Source organism: Salvelinus fontinalis, chromosome 17 (genome assembly GCF_029448725.1).
Source record: "Salvelinus fontinalis isolate EN_2023a chromosome 17, ASM2944872v1, whole genome shotgun sequence".
NCBI classification, from domain to species: Eukaryota; Metazoa; Chordata; class Actinopteri; order Salmoniformes; family Salmonidae; genus Salvelinus; species Salvelinus fontinalis.
The window spans coordinates 47,445,212-47,462,226 of record NC_074681.1 but is presented as its reverse complement, the minus strand read 5'-3'; the positions used below and the strand labels follow the sequence as shown (position 1 = coordinate 47,462,226).

Genomic DNA, 17,015 nt, shown 5'->3' with positions numbered 1-17,015 from the left:
GATGCCTAAATCAGCATGTTGTTTGTGCAACAGTATCTTCTAAATCAAAGAGGAATAGGCGAAGCATGAATATGTTGGCTACATGAATAAAGATTTAATGTAGCCAAAGATTATAGGGTCCCCTAAGAAACACTGAACATCACTTTGGTTCCTACCCTGTCACAATAACTCATCCATGGCATTTTCATTTGTTGTCATGTCAAACAACACTGTATTCAAAGTGCCCACTATTATTTTATATTCTGACTAGAGACTTATAAAACATTATATTGCCATGATTCCAAAAGTTCATCCAAGTGTTTTGATCTAAATCACAATTGCAATATTTGGTTAAAAATAAGGCCTATTTTTTTGCCCATATCGTGGCAGTGTGGAAATTATCTCATGAGTGCAGGAAATGCAGAAATGTATGGAAATGCAGGAAATTATTTTAGGTTGAAGTTGAATTGAACAGTATAAAACAATCAGAATGGAGAAAGACCCATTGAAATAATTTAGAATATATGTGTTGCCACCCTAGGGTCACAAAAAAGCAAACATAGAACTTTTATTAATCAAAAACATAGAATACCGTCAAATAGTCATACCGTAAAAAAAAATGAAAAATACCCTATGATATTTTGGCCATATTGCCCAGCCCTAATCACAAGCCTTACTTTTATTTTCCTGCACAAGTAAAAGCAGGAAATGCATCACCTATGCCTCTACTGCCATTCATTCATATTAGACTGGTTTGGATTTCTCCCTGACAACAATGGCTGCCATTTTCAGACCATTCTGGAACTTTGAGGGGTTTAATTTAATAGGATCTCTATGGTTTTACGGCCTATTTTTAGAGGCAAATTTATTTTGAAAGTGTATATGGTACTGAAAACACACAGAAAAGTAAATAAACAAACAAAGCCTCTGCAATACTCATATCTTCCACAACAAACTGTACTCTGACCCCTTGTGGTAAAATGTGTTACTGACACTTCTGAGTGACTGTACCTGTTGCAGAGGGCACAGCAGAACTCTTTCCTCCCTTTCCTCCTCACCGATTCCTCCGCTTTCTGCCCTTGCTCCTCTCTGCCCTCCTCTCCGTCCTTTCTTCCCCTCTGCTTCAGCCTCCACTTATTCCACTTTTCTGGCTCCACTCCTTGCAGGTCTTGTGGGTAATTGCTTTCGTGGGTGAACTTCCTCAAAGCACACCTGTGAGTTGGAGAGGGCACCGTTAAATGGACAATCTGCACTTAAACAACAACAAATCGGTCACGACGCCATTGTTGTTTTGGTAAACAGCTGAGGGATGGATGGGTTGTGGAAATATAACCAGTCTCAAATTCATAAAGATAGCCATTAATGTAAGGGCTGACCATCCATGAGATCAAACTTATAGTTTTAACCATTTGAGGCTATAAAGTGTTTGTTATTTTTTTTAAAAGCTCACAGGGCATTCAGGAAGTATTCAGACCCCTTCACTTTTCCCACATTGTTACTTTACAGCCTTATTCTAAAATGGATTCAATAGTTTCCTAAATCAATCTACACACAATACCCCCTAATGACGAAGCAAAAAAAGTTTAATTTTCTACAATTTTCTACATTGTAGAATAATAGTGAAGACATCAGAACTATGAAATAAGACATATGGAATCATGTAGTAAGCATGAAAGTGTTAAATCAAAAAAATATATATATTTGAGATTCTTCAAAGTAGCCACCTTTTGCGTTGATGACAGCTTTGCACACTCTTAGCATTCAACCAGCTTCATGAGGTAGTCACCTGGAATGCATTTCAATTAACAGGTGTGACTTGTTAAAAGTGAATGTGGATTTTTTTCCCTTAATGCGTTTGAGACAATCAGTAGTTCTTTCAAGGTAGGGGTGGTATACAGAAGATAGCCCTATTTGGTAAAAGACTAAGTCCATATTATGGGAAGAAAAGCTCAAATAAGCAAAGAGAAACAACAGTCCATCACTACTTTAAGAGATAAAGGTCAGTCAATTTTCAGTTGCAAAAACCATCAAGCGCTATGATGAAACTCTCATGAGGACCGCCACAGGAAAGGAAGACCCAGAGTTACCTCTGCTGCAGAGGATAAGTTCATTAGAGTTACCAGCATTAGAGTTATTGCAGCCCAAATAATTGCTTCACAGAGTTCAAGTAACAGACACATCTCAACATCAACTGTTCAGAGGAGACATTGTCAAGCAGGCCTTCATGGTCCAATTGCTGCAAAGAAACCACTACTAAAGGGACTCCCGAGTGGTGCAGCGGTCTAAGGCACTGCATCCTCAGTGGTAGAGGCATCACTACAGACCCTGGTTCGATTCCAGGCTGTATCACAAACGGACGTTATTGGGAGTCCCATAGGGCGGCGCACAATTGGCCCAGCGTCGTCCGGGTTACGGTTTGGCCGAGGTAGGCCGTCATTGTAAATAAGAATTTGTTCTTAACTGACTTGCCTAGCTAAATAAAGGTAAAAAAATAAGAAGTAGAAGAGACTTGCTTGGCCCAAGAAACACCAGCAATGGACATTAGACCGGTGGAAATCTGTCCTTTCGTTTGATGAGTCCATTCGAGATTTCTGTTTCCAACCACCGTGTCTTTGTGAGACGCAGAGCGAGGTAAACAGATCTCCGCATGTGTGGTTCCCACCGTGAAGCATGGAGGAGGAGGTATGATGGTGCTTTGCTGGTGACACTGTCAGTGATTCTGCAGCAATACGCCATCCCATCTGGTTAGCGCTTAGCGGGACTATCATTTGTTTTTCAACAGGACAATGATCCAACACCTCCAGACTGTGTAAGGGCTATTTGAGCAAGAAGGAGAGTGATGGAGTGCTGCATCTGATGACTTGGCCTCCACAATCACCCAACCTCAACCCAATTGAGATGGTTGGGATGAGTTGGAACGCAGAGTGAAGGAAAACTAGCCAACAAGTGCTGAGCATATGTGGGAACTCCTTAAAGACTGTTGGAAAAGCATTCCAGGTGAATCTGGTTGAGAGAATGCCAAGAGTGTGCAAAGCTGTCATCAGCTACTATGAAGAATCTAAAATATATTTAGATTTGTTTAAAAAAAAACTTGGTTACTATATGATTTGATGTCTTCACTACTATTCTACAATGTAGAAAACAGTCCAAATAAATAAAAACCCTTGACTGAGTAGGTGTGTCCAAACTTTTGACTAGTACTGTAAGTATTCAGATGCTTTATTCAGTACTTTGTTGAAGGACCTTTGGCAGCGATTACAGCCTCGAGTCTTCTTGGGAATGACGGTACAAGCTTGGCACACTTGTATTTTTTGGGCTTTCTCCCATTCTTCTCTGCAGGTCATCCTTCTCAAGCTCTGTCAGGTTGGATGGGGAGCATCACTGCAGAGCTATTTTCAGGTATCTTCAGAGATGTTCGATCGTGTTCAAGTCCGGGCTCTGGCTGGCCACTCAAGGCATTCAGGTTGTCAGACCAGAGAATCTTGTTTCTCATGGTCTGAGAGTCCTTTAGGGGCCTTTTGGCATGCCTTTTACTGAGGAGTGGCTGGCCACTCTACCATAAAGACCTGATTGGTGGAGTGCTGCAGAGATGGTTGTCCTTCTGGAAGGTTTTCCCATCTCCACAGAGGAACTCTGGAGCTCTGTTATTAGTGACCCCACGGGTTCTTGGTCACCTCCCTGACCAAGGCCCTTCTCCCCCGATTGCTCAGTTTGGCCGGGCAGCCATCTCTAGGAAGTCTTGGTGGTTCTAAACTTCTTGGGGAACTTCAATGCTGCAGACATTTTTTTGTACCCTTCCCCAGATCTGTGCCTCGACACAATCCTTTCTCGGAGCTCTATGGAAAATTCCTTCGACATGGCTTGGTTTTTGCTGACATGCACTGTCAACTGTGGGGACCTTATACAAACAGGTGTGTTCCTTTCCAAATCATGTCCAATCAATTTAATTTACCACAGGTGGACTCCAATCAAGTGGTAGAAACATCAAGGATGATCAATGGAAACAGGATGCACCTGAGCTCAATTTGAGTCACAATACTTATGTAAATAAGGTATTCATGAAATTTCATTTATTAAAAAAAAGTAAAACTGTTTTCAGAGACACAAGTTATATTCTTCACTAATCAATGGGTATACAGTATATCATTACCAAGTATATTATCAAGTCCAAAAATGGTTGTACCAATAGCAGATTGCCCCTTTAATGGTTAGATGTATGGTTGAGATAATCAACTCTCAACTGTGTTCAAAGACCAACTTGTGAAAATTCATCCAAATAGATTTTATACAGTATTCCCATTTACAACTCTTTAAAAAGTCAAATTTTCCTGAGAGCCATTGTGCCATCTCTAATCATTGATTACTTCACAGAAAAGAGGGAAGAAAGATGCATTTTTATGAAATTCAAATATAGCATATGTCCAGACCAAATGCTATTAAATATTTTGGGTGCACACAATGAGTAGGTCGGTTTGTTGCTCTGAGACTATGGCGCAGGAAGGGAACAGGTAAACTACTTACACAACATGGGTGCTCAGTCCATCCGGGTTTGTCAGTCTGTCCCCAAAGGCTTTGTGCTCTGAGAGAATGTGTTTGTGCAGCTTGTCCCACGACTTATCTGAAAGACAGAGATGGGACAGCTGGGTAAAATGAATGTAAATGTGTTCATCCCTGAATAGGGTTGGAAGGCTGCTGGTAATTTGGGGAATTAAAGATGCACTGCTGATATTTTCCTTTCGAAAAACAATATCCCAAGAATAAATACAGTACTGTACACACACACACACAGGGTAAAATAGTGTTTTTTTTTTTTTTTTAGATTGAATGTCCTTCTTGAAGCTTGCAGTTCTAGTTCTGATCGTGGTATCGTCGGTCCCCACCCTTTCTTGCGGGAACAATTAGCTTGAGTCGTCAGGCTATGGTTTGGAGGGCTACTCCGATCCAGACTCATTGCGGAGAAGAAACTAATGTACGTGAGCGTGGCTTTTAGCCGGAGCAAGGAGTGTGGGTAGCCAGTCAACCCAAACCAATGGCCAGTATACAGTATCAGTTCTCTATGTTTGACAAGTTGTATGACGCTGCGACTCAGAGCATTGTTTATTCATACTATGTAATGTATTCAGTGTATTATGTGATGTTTTTGTTTTTTCCCCCTGATCAGAGAAATTAGCAATTGAAGACGCTTGCATTTCCCACCAAAATTAAGTGAAAGTACCAACTACCTGGCTGTTCCTGCTTTTATCCATTTTGCTGGTCTCTTGTGTTATCAAATGTATCACAACATTTTCTCTGCAGCTTTGGGTAGAAAACCAATAGCTTTTTGTGTGGTTATCCTCACAAGTTAAGCCAGTCCCCCATGAAAGCAATTCAGTTTGTCCTTCTCTTAGCAACCCAACTCTCCTTGAATAGTCCAAGATGTGGCAGCTCTCTGAGAGGGCTATGCCTATGGTGCAATTATCATATGAAGCCTAAAAATGTGATGGAGAAATGGGTTATTGACTAAACACAACCCAATACCATTACAAAACACTATACAGTGTAGTGTGTGTTTGGGACTTTTACCATTGAAAACCCTGAGAACATAACATAACTGCTGTAGCCTAACAGTTTGCTTGTTCAACAGGAATGGTCTAACAACTAAACCAGGCCTTTTTTGAAGGGAATAAACCACACACAGGGGCAGTTTCCTGGACATAGATTAGGCCGAAGAGAAGGACAAACTGAATTGCTTTCATTGAGGACTGGCTTGAATTGTGAGGATGATCACAATTTATTTTCATCATGCACAAAAGCTATTGGTTTTCTACCCAAAGTTGGAAAGAAAATGTTGTGATACATTTAATAAATACAAGAGACCAGCAAAATGGATGAAAGAGTGTGGCAATAGCAGGAACAGGCGCATCTGGTGGGCAAAACCTGGTACTTTGACACTTATTTATGGGGGAAAATGCAAGCGACTTCAATTAATACTCTCTCTGAATGGGCAAAAACCATCACCAACAATACTCCTAGCCGCAGCTTCATACTACTTGTCAAACATAGAGAACTGATACTGTATACTGGCCGGCTTAAATATTATTTATTTTTAAGTCTTACTCATTGTTAGGATGAAGTTTTGTCCAAATCAGATGTTACGTACTATATTTATCGAATGTTATCTGAATCCTATAAATTAAAATTGCCAATTTGGGTGCAATCAATTAGATTAAATTCTTCAGAGATCAAATTATATTTTAACAAAACAATATTGCAGAAATGCTTATCTTATTTGTTTCTAACTACAGAAACAATTTCAGAACAATCTTAGATGTTGGGTGTCAAAATCCTCGTGTTTTTTGAGGTGGAACGACCCCAGAGATAATTAGACACCTGTGATAATATGTACCCAAAAAGGCAACCAGATGTCACCTGATAAAATAAAAAAACTTGACAAACCAAAATTCAAGTAGTTTACTGGTAAAGATTCCAGTAAAACCCTCCCTTCGCAACTTTATCCCGAAACAATTTCAATGTTAGGTGGAAAAGTAGGGTAAAATTGGAATAAACACTGAAACAGGTCCTCACCACTGTAGTCACAGTGCTGGCATGTGAAGCATTCTTGAGGACTCCGCCGTTGACTGTGGTGCCGCCGCTTATGTGCATCCCGGGACTTAACACTCCGGAACTTCCGGAGACAAACCTGGCAGCCATGGGGCCGGGTGCCCCTATCTTTCTCTTTTTTCCCCCGCCGCATCCTCTTCCCGTGGGCCCTCCAGTGGCGCTCCATCTCCCCCCACACGGCCGACGTCCAGCCACACTGAAGGCACTTGAAGCCCCTGTCCCCGTTGTGACATTTAAGATGGACCTCAAGCAAGTGTCTAGAGGTCAGGGTGGCACGGCAGAGGACACAGAACAGTGACCTCCGCTGCTTGGGGCCATGAGGAGGGGACTGCTTTCCCTGGGACTGGGGCATTTTGTCATCCATCTTGTCATCCAAGGAGGTGTCTGACTCCAAACCCTCTTGCCCGATGGGAGTTGAGGGAAGCTGGGTACCCGCTCGGTCTGAGAGGCCCTTGTTGGCTGTGGAGATGCGACAGAGGCCCAGGGTCATGAGGTGAGCTGACTGGGCCATCTCATCATCCTTGGCCTCGTTTATCACCACCGAGCCCATTGGACACGACAGGTTGACGGAGTCGGCAGCGTCCAATCGGAACACGCTCTCCTCTTCGTCCTCCTCACCATGTCTCTCATCCTCCTCAAACAAAGTGCTCACCTGTATAGGACCAGAGCAGGATAAACAAAACTGATTCTCAGCTACAAATCTGAGTATATATTGCCGACATAGAATTGGAAATTACTAGTCCACCTTTCTATCCTATAGTGATAAATCCACTCAACTGGAATTTTCACTGCATTTGAAACACACATTTCCCCCCCTAGTTAAACTTCTCTCTTACCTCACAGGTCTGTGCAACGTGGAGGCTCCCGTCCGAGTTGGAACTCAGGGCCATGTCACATGACCGGGGACTGATATTGGGCAGCATGCCGTACATGGGCAGCAGGAAGGACATGCGCTCCAAGCCCATATGATCCATCTGGTCAGCATCCTTTGAGACGGAATGGAGGTCATCCTCCAGGTTGTAGCCTGGGGAGCCATTTTGGTCCAGTTCATCATCATCATCATCATCTTCTCTGTCAACTCCCACCCCTACCTCAAGGCCATTGTCCTTCTCAAGACAGGGAAGACCAGGGCAGGAGGAGGCTCCTAAATTGTGTCTCTCCAGTACGTGTGTTCGGATACTGCCTTTTAGGCCACTGGTGAACTGGCACACTCTGCAGCGGTACACTTCAACCAGGAAGGCTTCGACTAAGGAGGCCACTTGGGCCTCCAGCCCCTTAGCAGTGACACAGTACAAGGAGGTGACCGTCTCTTCTGGAAGGTGTAGTGTGACTGGCCTGATGTCCTGGAAATCATAATTGACTGGACTCATCATCTGGGTTGAGCTAACATGGGGAGAGAGAGGGATTGCATGAGATTAGCATAACTAAAATGTTGGGGATGCAACATTAGCTTCGTTTGAACTACACTTGTCCTAGCCATACTCCGATTAAGCAAGATATGCTGTATTCAAGAGACATAATAAAGAGAAAGTCTTGCTCAGTGTCTAACCTTACACTTGTTGACCATGCATAATAGGAAGAACTTAGTCATAGCACTACAAGTCAAGCTGGCTAGCTGTGGAAAATGCATGCATGCGAAACTGAAATCTACAATAAATACTAACACATGCACGTAGGTAGATATTGAAGAACACACACTGAATTTTCTGAAATATGCAACGTTTCTATTTACAACGATAGCTAGTTAGCGTTCATTACGTTTGATAAACATGGAATCGCGCTGAATTAAACTCACTCGTCACCACAGAGCCCAATTCCAGGTAGCTAGCTAGCTAACGTTACCTAGATCTACAGTACATAGCAAGACATATACGACAACAATGTCACATTTATATCAGCGATGAGTTCATGCTGTATGAAATGTAAACACGTCGGAAACGAACTGGATCCCAACATGCCAATGAGTCAACCTGCTGACTTTTTAGGGACCACTGACTGTTAATGGAATAGTTCTGTAACGACCCTGGGTGTTTCATTACAGTTCGTTTCAGTGCAGTAAATTACATATTGTCTTATAATTATATAATAGTGTGTAACATCAAAATATAGGCCCAAAGAAGATTCATTATTTCGAAATCTCTTATATAGGGGATACAGACAAAACGCAAAATGGTCATTACTTTACAGACAATGCCTTGCCTTGTCTTCCTATCCATTGCGCATGTCCAAAGTAAACAATGAAAATGGCTGCCATGGGTTTCATAACCGGTGACAGCGAAAGAAAACAAGCGTAAGACATTTTTTAAATTGTGTTTTAGGCACGATGTGTAGTTGTCGCGATAGGGTGTCCTGCGTCTGGTCGTAACAAAAAAATTGAAAAAATAATACCGTATATAACAGAGAGCCTGTTTCGGTACTGTAGCTAACAAACGCGGCTAACTACAGGAGCTAACGTTAGAAGAAATGTGCCATTTGTAATTGAAACTAGCTAACTTAGTTATATAGCTAGATGTTTAACGTTATTTAGGTAGGTAGCTAACGTTATGTAGCTATCTTACAAGTCGATGTCAGTTATGAAACTGGGAGAAATACCGGTTAGACTAATTGAACCCGGTGTGCTTGTTCAAGACTAGAACACAATTGTGAAACTACTGGGGGTCCCCAAGGAAAGGTCTGAGAAACACTCAAGTTGCACCACTAACGTTAGTAGTTGTGGAATAAACCAGCAATAGTTGTCAAATGAACCAATTACAATAGACCTTCCCAGTTGACTAATCATTACCCTTTCCTATATCTTTTTTGTTCGCAGGGGAGAGGATGCAGAGAGCTCAGAGAGGAGTGGCAATGAAGAGGAAAATGAGGACCTGTCAGGTGAAGAGGAGGAAGAAGGAAGTGCCGGGAAGGTCGAAGCCGGTTCGTTGAAGCTCCGCGTCGCCGTGAGCTCGGCCAAGACCAAGAAGAAGAAACACAAGCACCGCAGCAAACACAAGCGACAGAAGCACGTCTCCCCAGAGGACAAGGAGCGGCGCCACGGGCACCGGCACAAGCACAAGAGGCACAAGCGTAAAGACAACCCCTCGACCGATGTCTTCTCAAACTGTGGGGATGACGACGCTTCCCTGTACTACTTTGCCAAGCAGCCAAGACTGGAAGATGATGAGATGGCACTTCTGGAGGAGCTGGAGAAACAGAGGGCCCTGATACAAGCCGAGCTAGACGGTGAACTGACTGAAGGGGGCAGGGGGGTACAGTCGGACATGGGGCTCATACTCCAGGGCTACCACTCTGAAGAGGAGGAGGATGGGGAGATTCAGGTGGAGAGGGAGCGCAATGGGCAGCACTGGTGTATAGGGGCAACAGGTCCCGGGTCCGGCTCAGGCTCACAGACCGCTAAGGACACCTGTAGAGGACGACGAGAGTCGACGGATGCCGGAAAAGCTAAGCAGATCAATCCCAATAAAAATGCCAGGAAGAGCAGGACAGACGGGAAGACCAAGGATCGGATGAGAGGACGGAGCACGTCCAGGGATAGAGACAGCAGAAGACATTCCAGGAGTTCAGAGTGCTTTAGGTCTCCTCCTGGCACTAGCAAGCAGCCTTCCCCACCGGCTCAGAGCAGAGGAACCCAAAACCAGGAGCCCAGCGGCAGCAACCACAAGTCACCCGAGCACTGCAAGGCTAGGTGGCCAGAAAGGGAATGGGACAAGGACAAGAAGGCAACCAAGTCCCCCGCCAAGGATGCTTCCTCTGGGAAGGAGAACCGCTCTCCAGGCCTGCGAGGGAGGCTGCCAGGCCCCGCCCTCCAGCTGCAGCGCAGCACGTCCCCATCACAATGTCAGAACTCCCTGGACTCATCCTCAGGCCCCCAGGCAGCTGAGCGAAGGGCCATGTCACCGTCACCACCCAGAGGGGGCCACCCACGCTCCCCGGAGAGTCGAAGGAGAGTGATGGACCGAGTGAGACTTCCACCTGGCAGGTGAGATTTTTTGGGGGCCAAATGTCAATTCAAAAACAAACACAGGTGTGTCATAAACATACACACATCCGTCATAAACACACACATCCATTTGTGTTCAATACAGATAAACAGGTGCTATTGTTTTTGAAGAGGAGATGTGTCCTCTCACAACCGGGAACAGAATCCACAAATGAATTTACCGGTAAACATATTGTGACACAACCATCAGCTCACTCTCCTCCCGGGATAGACCATGAACATTGGAATGGGAAGCCCTGGGGTGTATTAATTAGTGTACCCTGTAACTAATTTTTTTGCAACAGAAAACATTTTGAAACGAAAAGTAGCGCTTATCAGGCAAGTTCAGGTGAGACCTCCCCATTTTGTCCGGTTGCTTCCATTTGGTTTTCAGTGAATACACCCCTAGTAATGTATCGGGAGGAGGATACTTGCAATATCACCGTTATTACAGGTAGACCCTTGACAGCTATCAGCCGAAACAGTGCCAATAAGAAAAAACAAGTGCAGATCTTAGTGCAAGAAAGACAAGTACTTAATTGCTATATGGGAGATGGCACTTCACATGTCATCATGCCACGATATTCCCAAACAAACATAGTCCAGTGTACATCATCCCCACATTGAATCCTGTCCAAATAAAACCAGACGCACTTTAGGTAATGCATGGAGAATATTGAATGTGTAACACCTTATCCTTTTGTCACGTGATCTTCAGGATGTGGAGCCAGGAAGAGGCAGGGGTCCGTATGGACGCCAGCCCGGCCCTAGGCGCCCGGCGAAGGTTCAGCCGCTCACCTTTCAGGCGGAGATCGCGCTCTCCCAGGAGATGCAGCAGGTCACCATTCAGGAGGAGGTGGGTGGAGGACAGGTTCAAAAGTGTTTTTTAGTATCCATATTGGTGCTTGTCTCATTATCTGTATAACCACTACCTGTGTTATGTATTTGAGTCTAAAACTACAGATACAGCGCCTTTGGAAAGTATTCAGACCCCTTGAATATTTCCACATTTTGTTACGTCACAGCCTTATTCTAAAATGGATTAAATCTAGAAAAATACTCAGCAATCTACACACAATACCCCATAATGACAAAGCAAAAACTGCTTCTTAGAAATGTTTGCAAATGTATTAAAAATAAACAACAAATGCCTTATTTACACAAGTATTCAGACCCTCTGCTATGAGAGTTTAAAAATTAGATCAGGTTCATCCTGTTTCCATTGATCACCCTTGATGTTTCTTCAACTTGATTAGAGTCCATCTGTGGTAAATTCAATTGATTGGACATGATTTGGAAAGGCACACTTCTGTCTATATAAGATCCCACAGTTGACTTCATGTCAGAGCAAAACCAAAGCCATGAGGTCGAAAGAATTGTCCAAGACTCTTCCTAAAGCTGACCGCCTGGCCAAACATAGCAATCGGGGGAGAAGGGCCTTGGTCCGGGAGGTTACCAAGAACCCGATGGTCACTGTGACAGAGCTCCAAAGTTCCTTTGTGGGCATTGGAGAACCTTCCAGAAGGACAACCATCTGTGCGGCACTATACCAATCAGCCCTGAATGGTAGCGTGGCTAGGCAGAAGCCACTCATCAATTAACGGCAAATGACAGCTAACTTGTAGTTTTCCAAAAGGCACCTAATGGACTCTCACACCATGAGAAACAAGATTCTCTGGTTTGATGAAACCACGGTTGAACTCTTTGGCCTGAATGACAAGTGTCACATTTCGAAGAAACCTGGCACCATCCCTACGGTGAAGCATGGTGGTGGCAGCATCATGCTGTGGGGATGTTTTCTGTTGCATGGACTGGGAGACTAGTCAGGATCAAGGGAAAGATCAACAGAGCAAAGTACAGAGAGCTCCTTGATGAAAACCTCCGACTGGGGCAAAGGTTCACCTTCAAACAGAACAACGACCATAAGCACACAGCCAAGACAACGCAGGAGTGGCTTCGGGACAAGTCTCTGAATGTCCTTGAGTGGCCCAGCCAGAGCCCGGACTTGAACCCGATCGAACATCTCTGGAGAGACCTGAAAATACCTGTACAGCAACGCTCCCCATCCAACCTGACAGAGCTTGAGAGGATCTGCAAAGAAGAATGGGAGAAACTCCCCAAATACAGGTGTGCGAAGCTTCATACCCAAGACTTGAGGCTGTAATCACTGCCAAAGGTGCTTCATCAAAGTACTGAGTAAAGCATCTGAATACTTAGTGGCAAGAAAAGTATGTGAACCCTTTGGAAATACCTGGATTTCTGCATAAATTGGTCTGCTTAAACTAATTAAACCCAAACAATTATATGTTTTCATGTCTTTATTGAACTCAGCGTGTAAACATTCACAGTGCAGGTTGGAAAAGGTATGTGTAACTGGTTGACCCTCCTTTGGCAGCAATATCCTCAACCAAACGTCTTCTGTAGTTGCAGATCAGACCTGCACAACGGTCAGGAGGAATTTTGGACCATTTCACTTTACAAAACTGTTTCAGTTCAGCAATATTCTTGGGATGTCTGGTGTGAACTGCTCTCTTGAGGTCATGCCACAGCACCCCAATTGGGTTGAGGTCAGGACTAGGACACTCCAGAAGGCGTATTTTCTTCTGTTGAAGCCATTCTGTTGTTGATTGACTTCTGTGTTTTGGGTGTTTGTCCTGTTGCATCACCCAACTTCTATTGAGCTTCAATTGGCGGACAGATAGCCTTATATTCTCCTGCAAAATGTCTTGAGAAACTTGGAAATTCATTTTTCTGTCTGAGAGCCTGGACAGCTTGCTATGAGGCAGCAAAGCAGCCCCAAACCACAATGCTCCCTCCACCATACTTTACAGGTGGGATGAGGTTTTGATGTTGGTGTGCTGTGCCTTTTTTTCTCCACACATAGTGTTGTATGTTCCTTCCTTCCAAACAACTCAACTTTAGTTTAGTCTGTCCACATATTTTGCTAGTAGCGCTATCCAGGTGAACTTTTGCAAACTTCAGACGTGCAGCAATGTTTTTTTTGGACAGCAGTGGCTTCTTCCATGAACACCGTTCTTGTTTAGTGTTTTACATATCATAGACTCGTCAACAGAGATGTTAGCATGTTCCAGAGATTTCCGTAAGTCTTTAGCTGACACTAGGATTCTTCTTCACCTCATTTAGCATTCTGCGCTGTGCTCTTGCAGTCACCTTTCCAGGATGGCCACTCCTTGGGAGAGTAACAACAGTGCTGAACTTAATCCATTTATAGACCAATTTGTCTTACCATGGACTGATGAACATCAAGGCTTTTAGAGATACTTTTGTAACCCTTTCCAGCTTTATGCAAGTCAACAATTCTTGATCTTAGGTCTTCTGAGATCTCTTTTGTTCAAGCCGTAGTTCACATCAGAAATTGCTTCTTGTGAATAGCAAACTCACATTTTGTGAGTTTTTTTTATTGGGCAAGGCAGCTCTCACCAACATCTTAAATCTCGTCTCATTGATTAGACTGCAAGTTAGCTGACTCCTGACTCCAATTAGCTTTTGGAGAAGTAATTAGCCTAGGGGTTCACATACTTTTTCTTTCCACAGTGGTTCGTCCTTTAAAAGTTGCAGCACAGCTTGCGTGATGCTGCAGAATTCTATGGCACGTTATTTAAGTGCCAACCACTGGTACCATTAGTGGTAGTTTGACCACCAGAGGGCGTCTGGTTAACCATTAAGAAGCAATTGATAGCCTTCAATAGTGGCTGTACTAGAAAATGTAAAACCTTTTTTTGTAAGAACAAAGTATATGGGACTGATTTTAAGAAATGTTGCTTAATTAATTTGCTTAATATTATGGTGTTTCTATTCCAAGAAACTCAAATTTCTCTGGATTTCCGTTAGGATGGAACGGCAAATATGTCACTATACAACGTGACGGTCGTGAGTAGGCTACAATACTTGGCTATTTTGCTAAAGAATCCCCGTGTCGTGCGGGAGACTGGTTAAATTTTCTGACGGGGAGGAAGGAGTAGGCTGTCCTTCGTAAATAAGAATTTGTTCTTAACGGACTTGCCTACCCAAACGGAGCTTCAGTGAAAATAAAAATCTCATTGGTTTATCAAGACCAGTCCCCATGCTTGTCTCAGAGCAGCGTGAAACGGTGCTAAAATAGTTGTAGGCTATTGCTTCAAATCCTATTGCTTCTAACTTCAATATGCTCTTTAAATAAATAGACCTAAACCACTTTTAACAGAACATTACTCAACACTAGTGAGACTCATGTCGCCTACAGTATTTCTGAAAATGTGACGTGACTCTCCGCCAATAATCACATATAGAGGATTGGAGGATATTTCTGTAATTCAGTGATATTTATTCCCATATTGATTTGTTATGGATCCATAACTAAATAAACATCGGCATTTTGAAATAGTATTTTTATTTTATTAAAGAAAAGATGCTATTATTAGTTGCATAGTTTTTAGTTTGAACGTGCAGACTGGCACTAAGAACAGCGGGAACGTTTCCCTAGTCAGCTCCATTATTAGTGCAATGCCCCTTAAAGTGTTGTTCTGTACTACCCAGGGTGGGGTCCACCCACTTCTCCCTTCCCCATGGGCTAGGTCTGTCTTCTGTGTGCGTATCTGCGGCCCATCCCGTGCCCCCTACCCTCGTGCCTTGAACCTCGCACGCTTTCAGTGGTTACAGCTGGAGAACTGCAAGGCAATCCTATTGTGCGCCACTCGGGAGACATGACATATGATCAATATATTGTTCTGCTAATAACAGGGTTAATAATATATCTGTGAGAATATCCAAGGGGCTTTTATATAATTCAAAATTAATAATAATAATCGTTTTGTTTAAAAAAATATATATAATAATTTGGAGATTTCGTTTTCAAATAATGTAAAATGAGCCAGAAAAAGGCCATTCTTGAACATGGGGTGAGCCATTGTTACCAATTTGTAAATAAAGCCAGTTTGTTATTTAGAATTATTTATTTCTGTTTGTAGAGGGAGAGAAACTAAAAAACCTACAGTCATCTTATGGGTCTCCCAGTCGAGGTCAGCACAGGTATTGAACCAGTATCTGTAGCAGTGTCTTAGACCGTTGCGCCACTCAGGCGCTATACAATGTGACTGGTCAGGAGTGGGCTACAATACTACAGTAAGAGCAAAATAATCATTAGAAAATAATAAAAACCTTAGTGTAACAACAGTTTTAGTAAGTAATACTAAAGTTGTGCACAATTATCAGTTTCTATTTAGGTTTATGTCGCCCATTCATTGTCACTTAGTCACAGTAGGACCCAAAAGCATAATCAGTGCTCTAACTCCCCCTTGCGCTGGTCTGGAGCAATGAAGTGGTGACGCAGGGTACCGTACTAAACCACAAATTACATCTAAGTACCGCAGCATAATCGCAAAACTTTTAGTGGAGCAACCAATGTGTGTAAGTGTGATATGTCAATTTTTTATAAATTAGCAAACATTTCTAAAAACCTGTTTTTGCTTTGTCATTATGGGGTATTGTGTGTAGATCGATGAGGAAAAAATGTAATTGAATCTATTTTAGAATAAGGCTGTAACGTAACAATATGGAAATGTCAAGGGGTCTGAATACTTTCTGAAGGCACTGTAGGTCACTAGTCCTATTCTCTGTGCAATGAAGGTCTGCTTAGACTGAAACTTCATTCTTTATATTAATATTTAAATACAATAAAGATTTTTATAATGGAGAGAATTGCAACTCACAAGTTTTGGGTTATGAGATTTCGATTATAAGGTGTTTTTGTTATTCTTCAAGATTCAATGGTAATAGCTATATCATTAATATAAATGACCATTGAAAAGCAGGATGTCTTCCATATTGCACCTGTAAGATGCTCAGGCTTTTTCTTCGTTCTTCTCCATAGGTCGTTGGATCGGTTGGGACGGAGGCTGCGGTGGCGTTCCAGATCCCAGGAGAGGAGATGGAGCCGGGACAGAGAGGACAAGTTCAAGGGCAGCCTCTCGGAGGGAATGAGGGCCGACAAGGAGGACTCTGAAGATGAAGTGTAGGCAGTGCACTAAGGAATTTTAGTTGCTTATACTCCATGAAAGTCATACCTCTGCATCATGTCCCCTAATCCTTTGAATGGGCTTAACGATTATATCATAACATTTGTGGAAACGTAGTCATTTAAGGTGTGTATGTATACAATTATATTTGTGTTTGTGGATACATTTACTTCTGCCAGATGCCTTTTATAAGTTTTGCCTTAAACCCTTCAAAAAGCCTACAAATGTTCAAAAACAGGAAAATGACAGATCACTTTAATAGGGTATTGCTTACCTCAGATTTTGTCTTAAGTGCTGACTGTATGGTTCATACACATGATTCAACATTAATCAATTTCAGTCTGGTTAAACCACACCATTTTTGTTTTAGGGCAGGCTTTTTGTAGTATAAGCTTTTGTTCATGAGTGTGGGGAGGATGATCACATTGTATGTGTTCGTCGAGAGT

At 42.9% G+C, this 17,015-nt stretch overlaps 2 protein-coding genes across 7 annotated transcripts in view; one reads left to right on the top strand and one right to left on the bottom strand.

The window, feature by feature from the left end:
• Positions 1 to 17,015, bottom strand: part of si:dkey-154p10.3 (zinc finger protein 70) — a 40,489-nt gene that overhangs the window by 13,327 nt on the left and 10,147 nt on the right. The window contains exons 1-5 of one of the 4 annotated variants that reach the window (XM_055867665.1): positions 8,338 to 8,558; positions 7,416 to 7,962; positions 6,544 to 7,231; positions 4,501 to 4,597; positions 991 to 1,191 (exon numbers count right to left, since the gene is read on the bottom strand). In XM_055867665.1, the coding sequence (XP_055723640.1) occupies positions 991 to 1,191; positions 4,501 to 4,597; positions 6,544 to 7,231; positions 7,416 to 7,952 (1,523 nt within the window). In that variant the 5' untranslated portion in view covers positions 7,953 to 7,962; positions 8,338 to 8,558. Of the gene's footprint in view, positions 1 to 990; positions 1,192 to 4,500; positions 4,598 to 6,543; positions 7,232 to 7,415; positions 7,963 to 8,337; positions 8,559 to 17,015 lie in introns of those variants that run through there. The other 3 variants (XM_055867664.1, XM_055867663.1, XM_055867666.1) reach the window with 3 other exon arrangements.
• Positions 8,798 to 17,015, top strand: part of LOC129814502 (serine/threonine-protein kinase PRP4 homolog) — a 34,458-nt gene continuing 26,240 nt past the window's right edge. For 2 of the 3 annotated variants that reach the window (XR_008753289.1, XM_055867662.1), the window contains exons 1-4: positions 8,809 to 8,869; positions 9,389 to 10,555; positions 11,274 to 11,411; positions 16,425 to 16,565. Coding sequence is in view for 2 of the 3 variants with exons in the window: in XM_055867662.1 (XP_055723637.1) it covers positions 8,817 to 8,869; positions 9,389 to 10,555; positions 11,274 to 11,411; positions 16,425 to 16,565 (1,499 nt within the window). In the remaining variant the exon portion in view is untranslated. Of the gene's footprint in view, positions 8,870 to 9,388; positions 10,556 to 11,273; positions 11,412 to 16,424; positions 16,566 to 17,015 lie in introns of all 3 variants that reach the window. The other variant, XM_055867661.1, reaches the window with a different exon arrangement.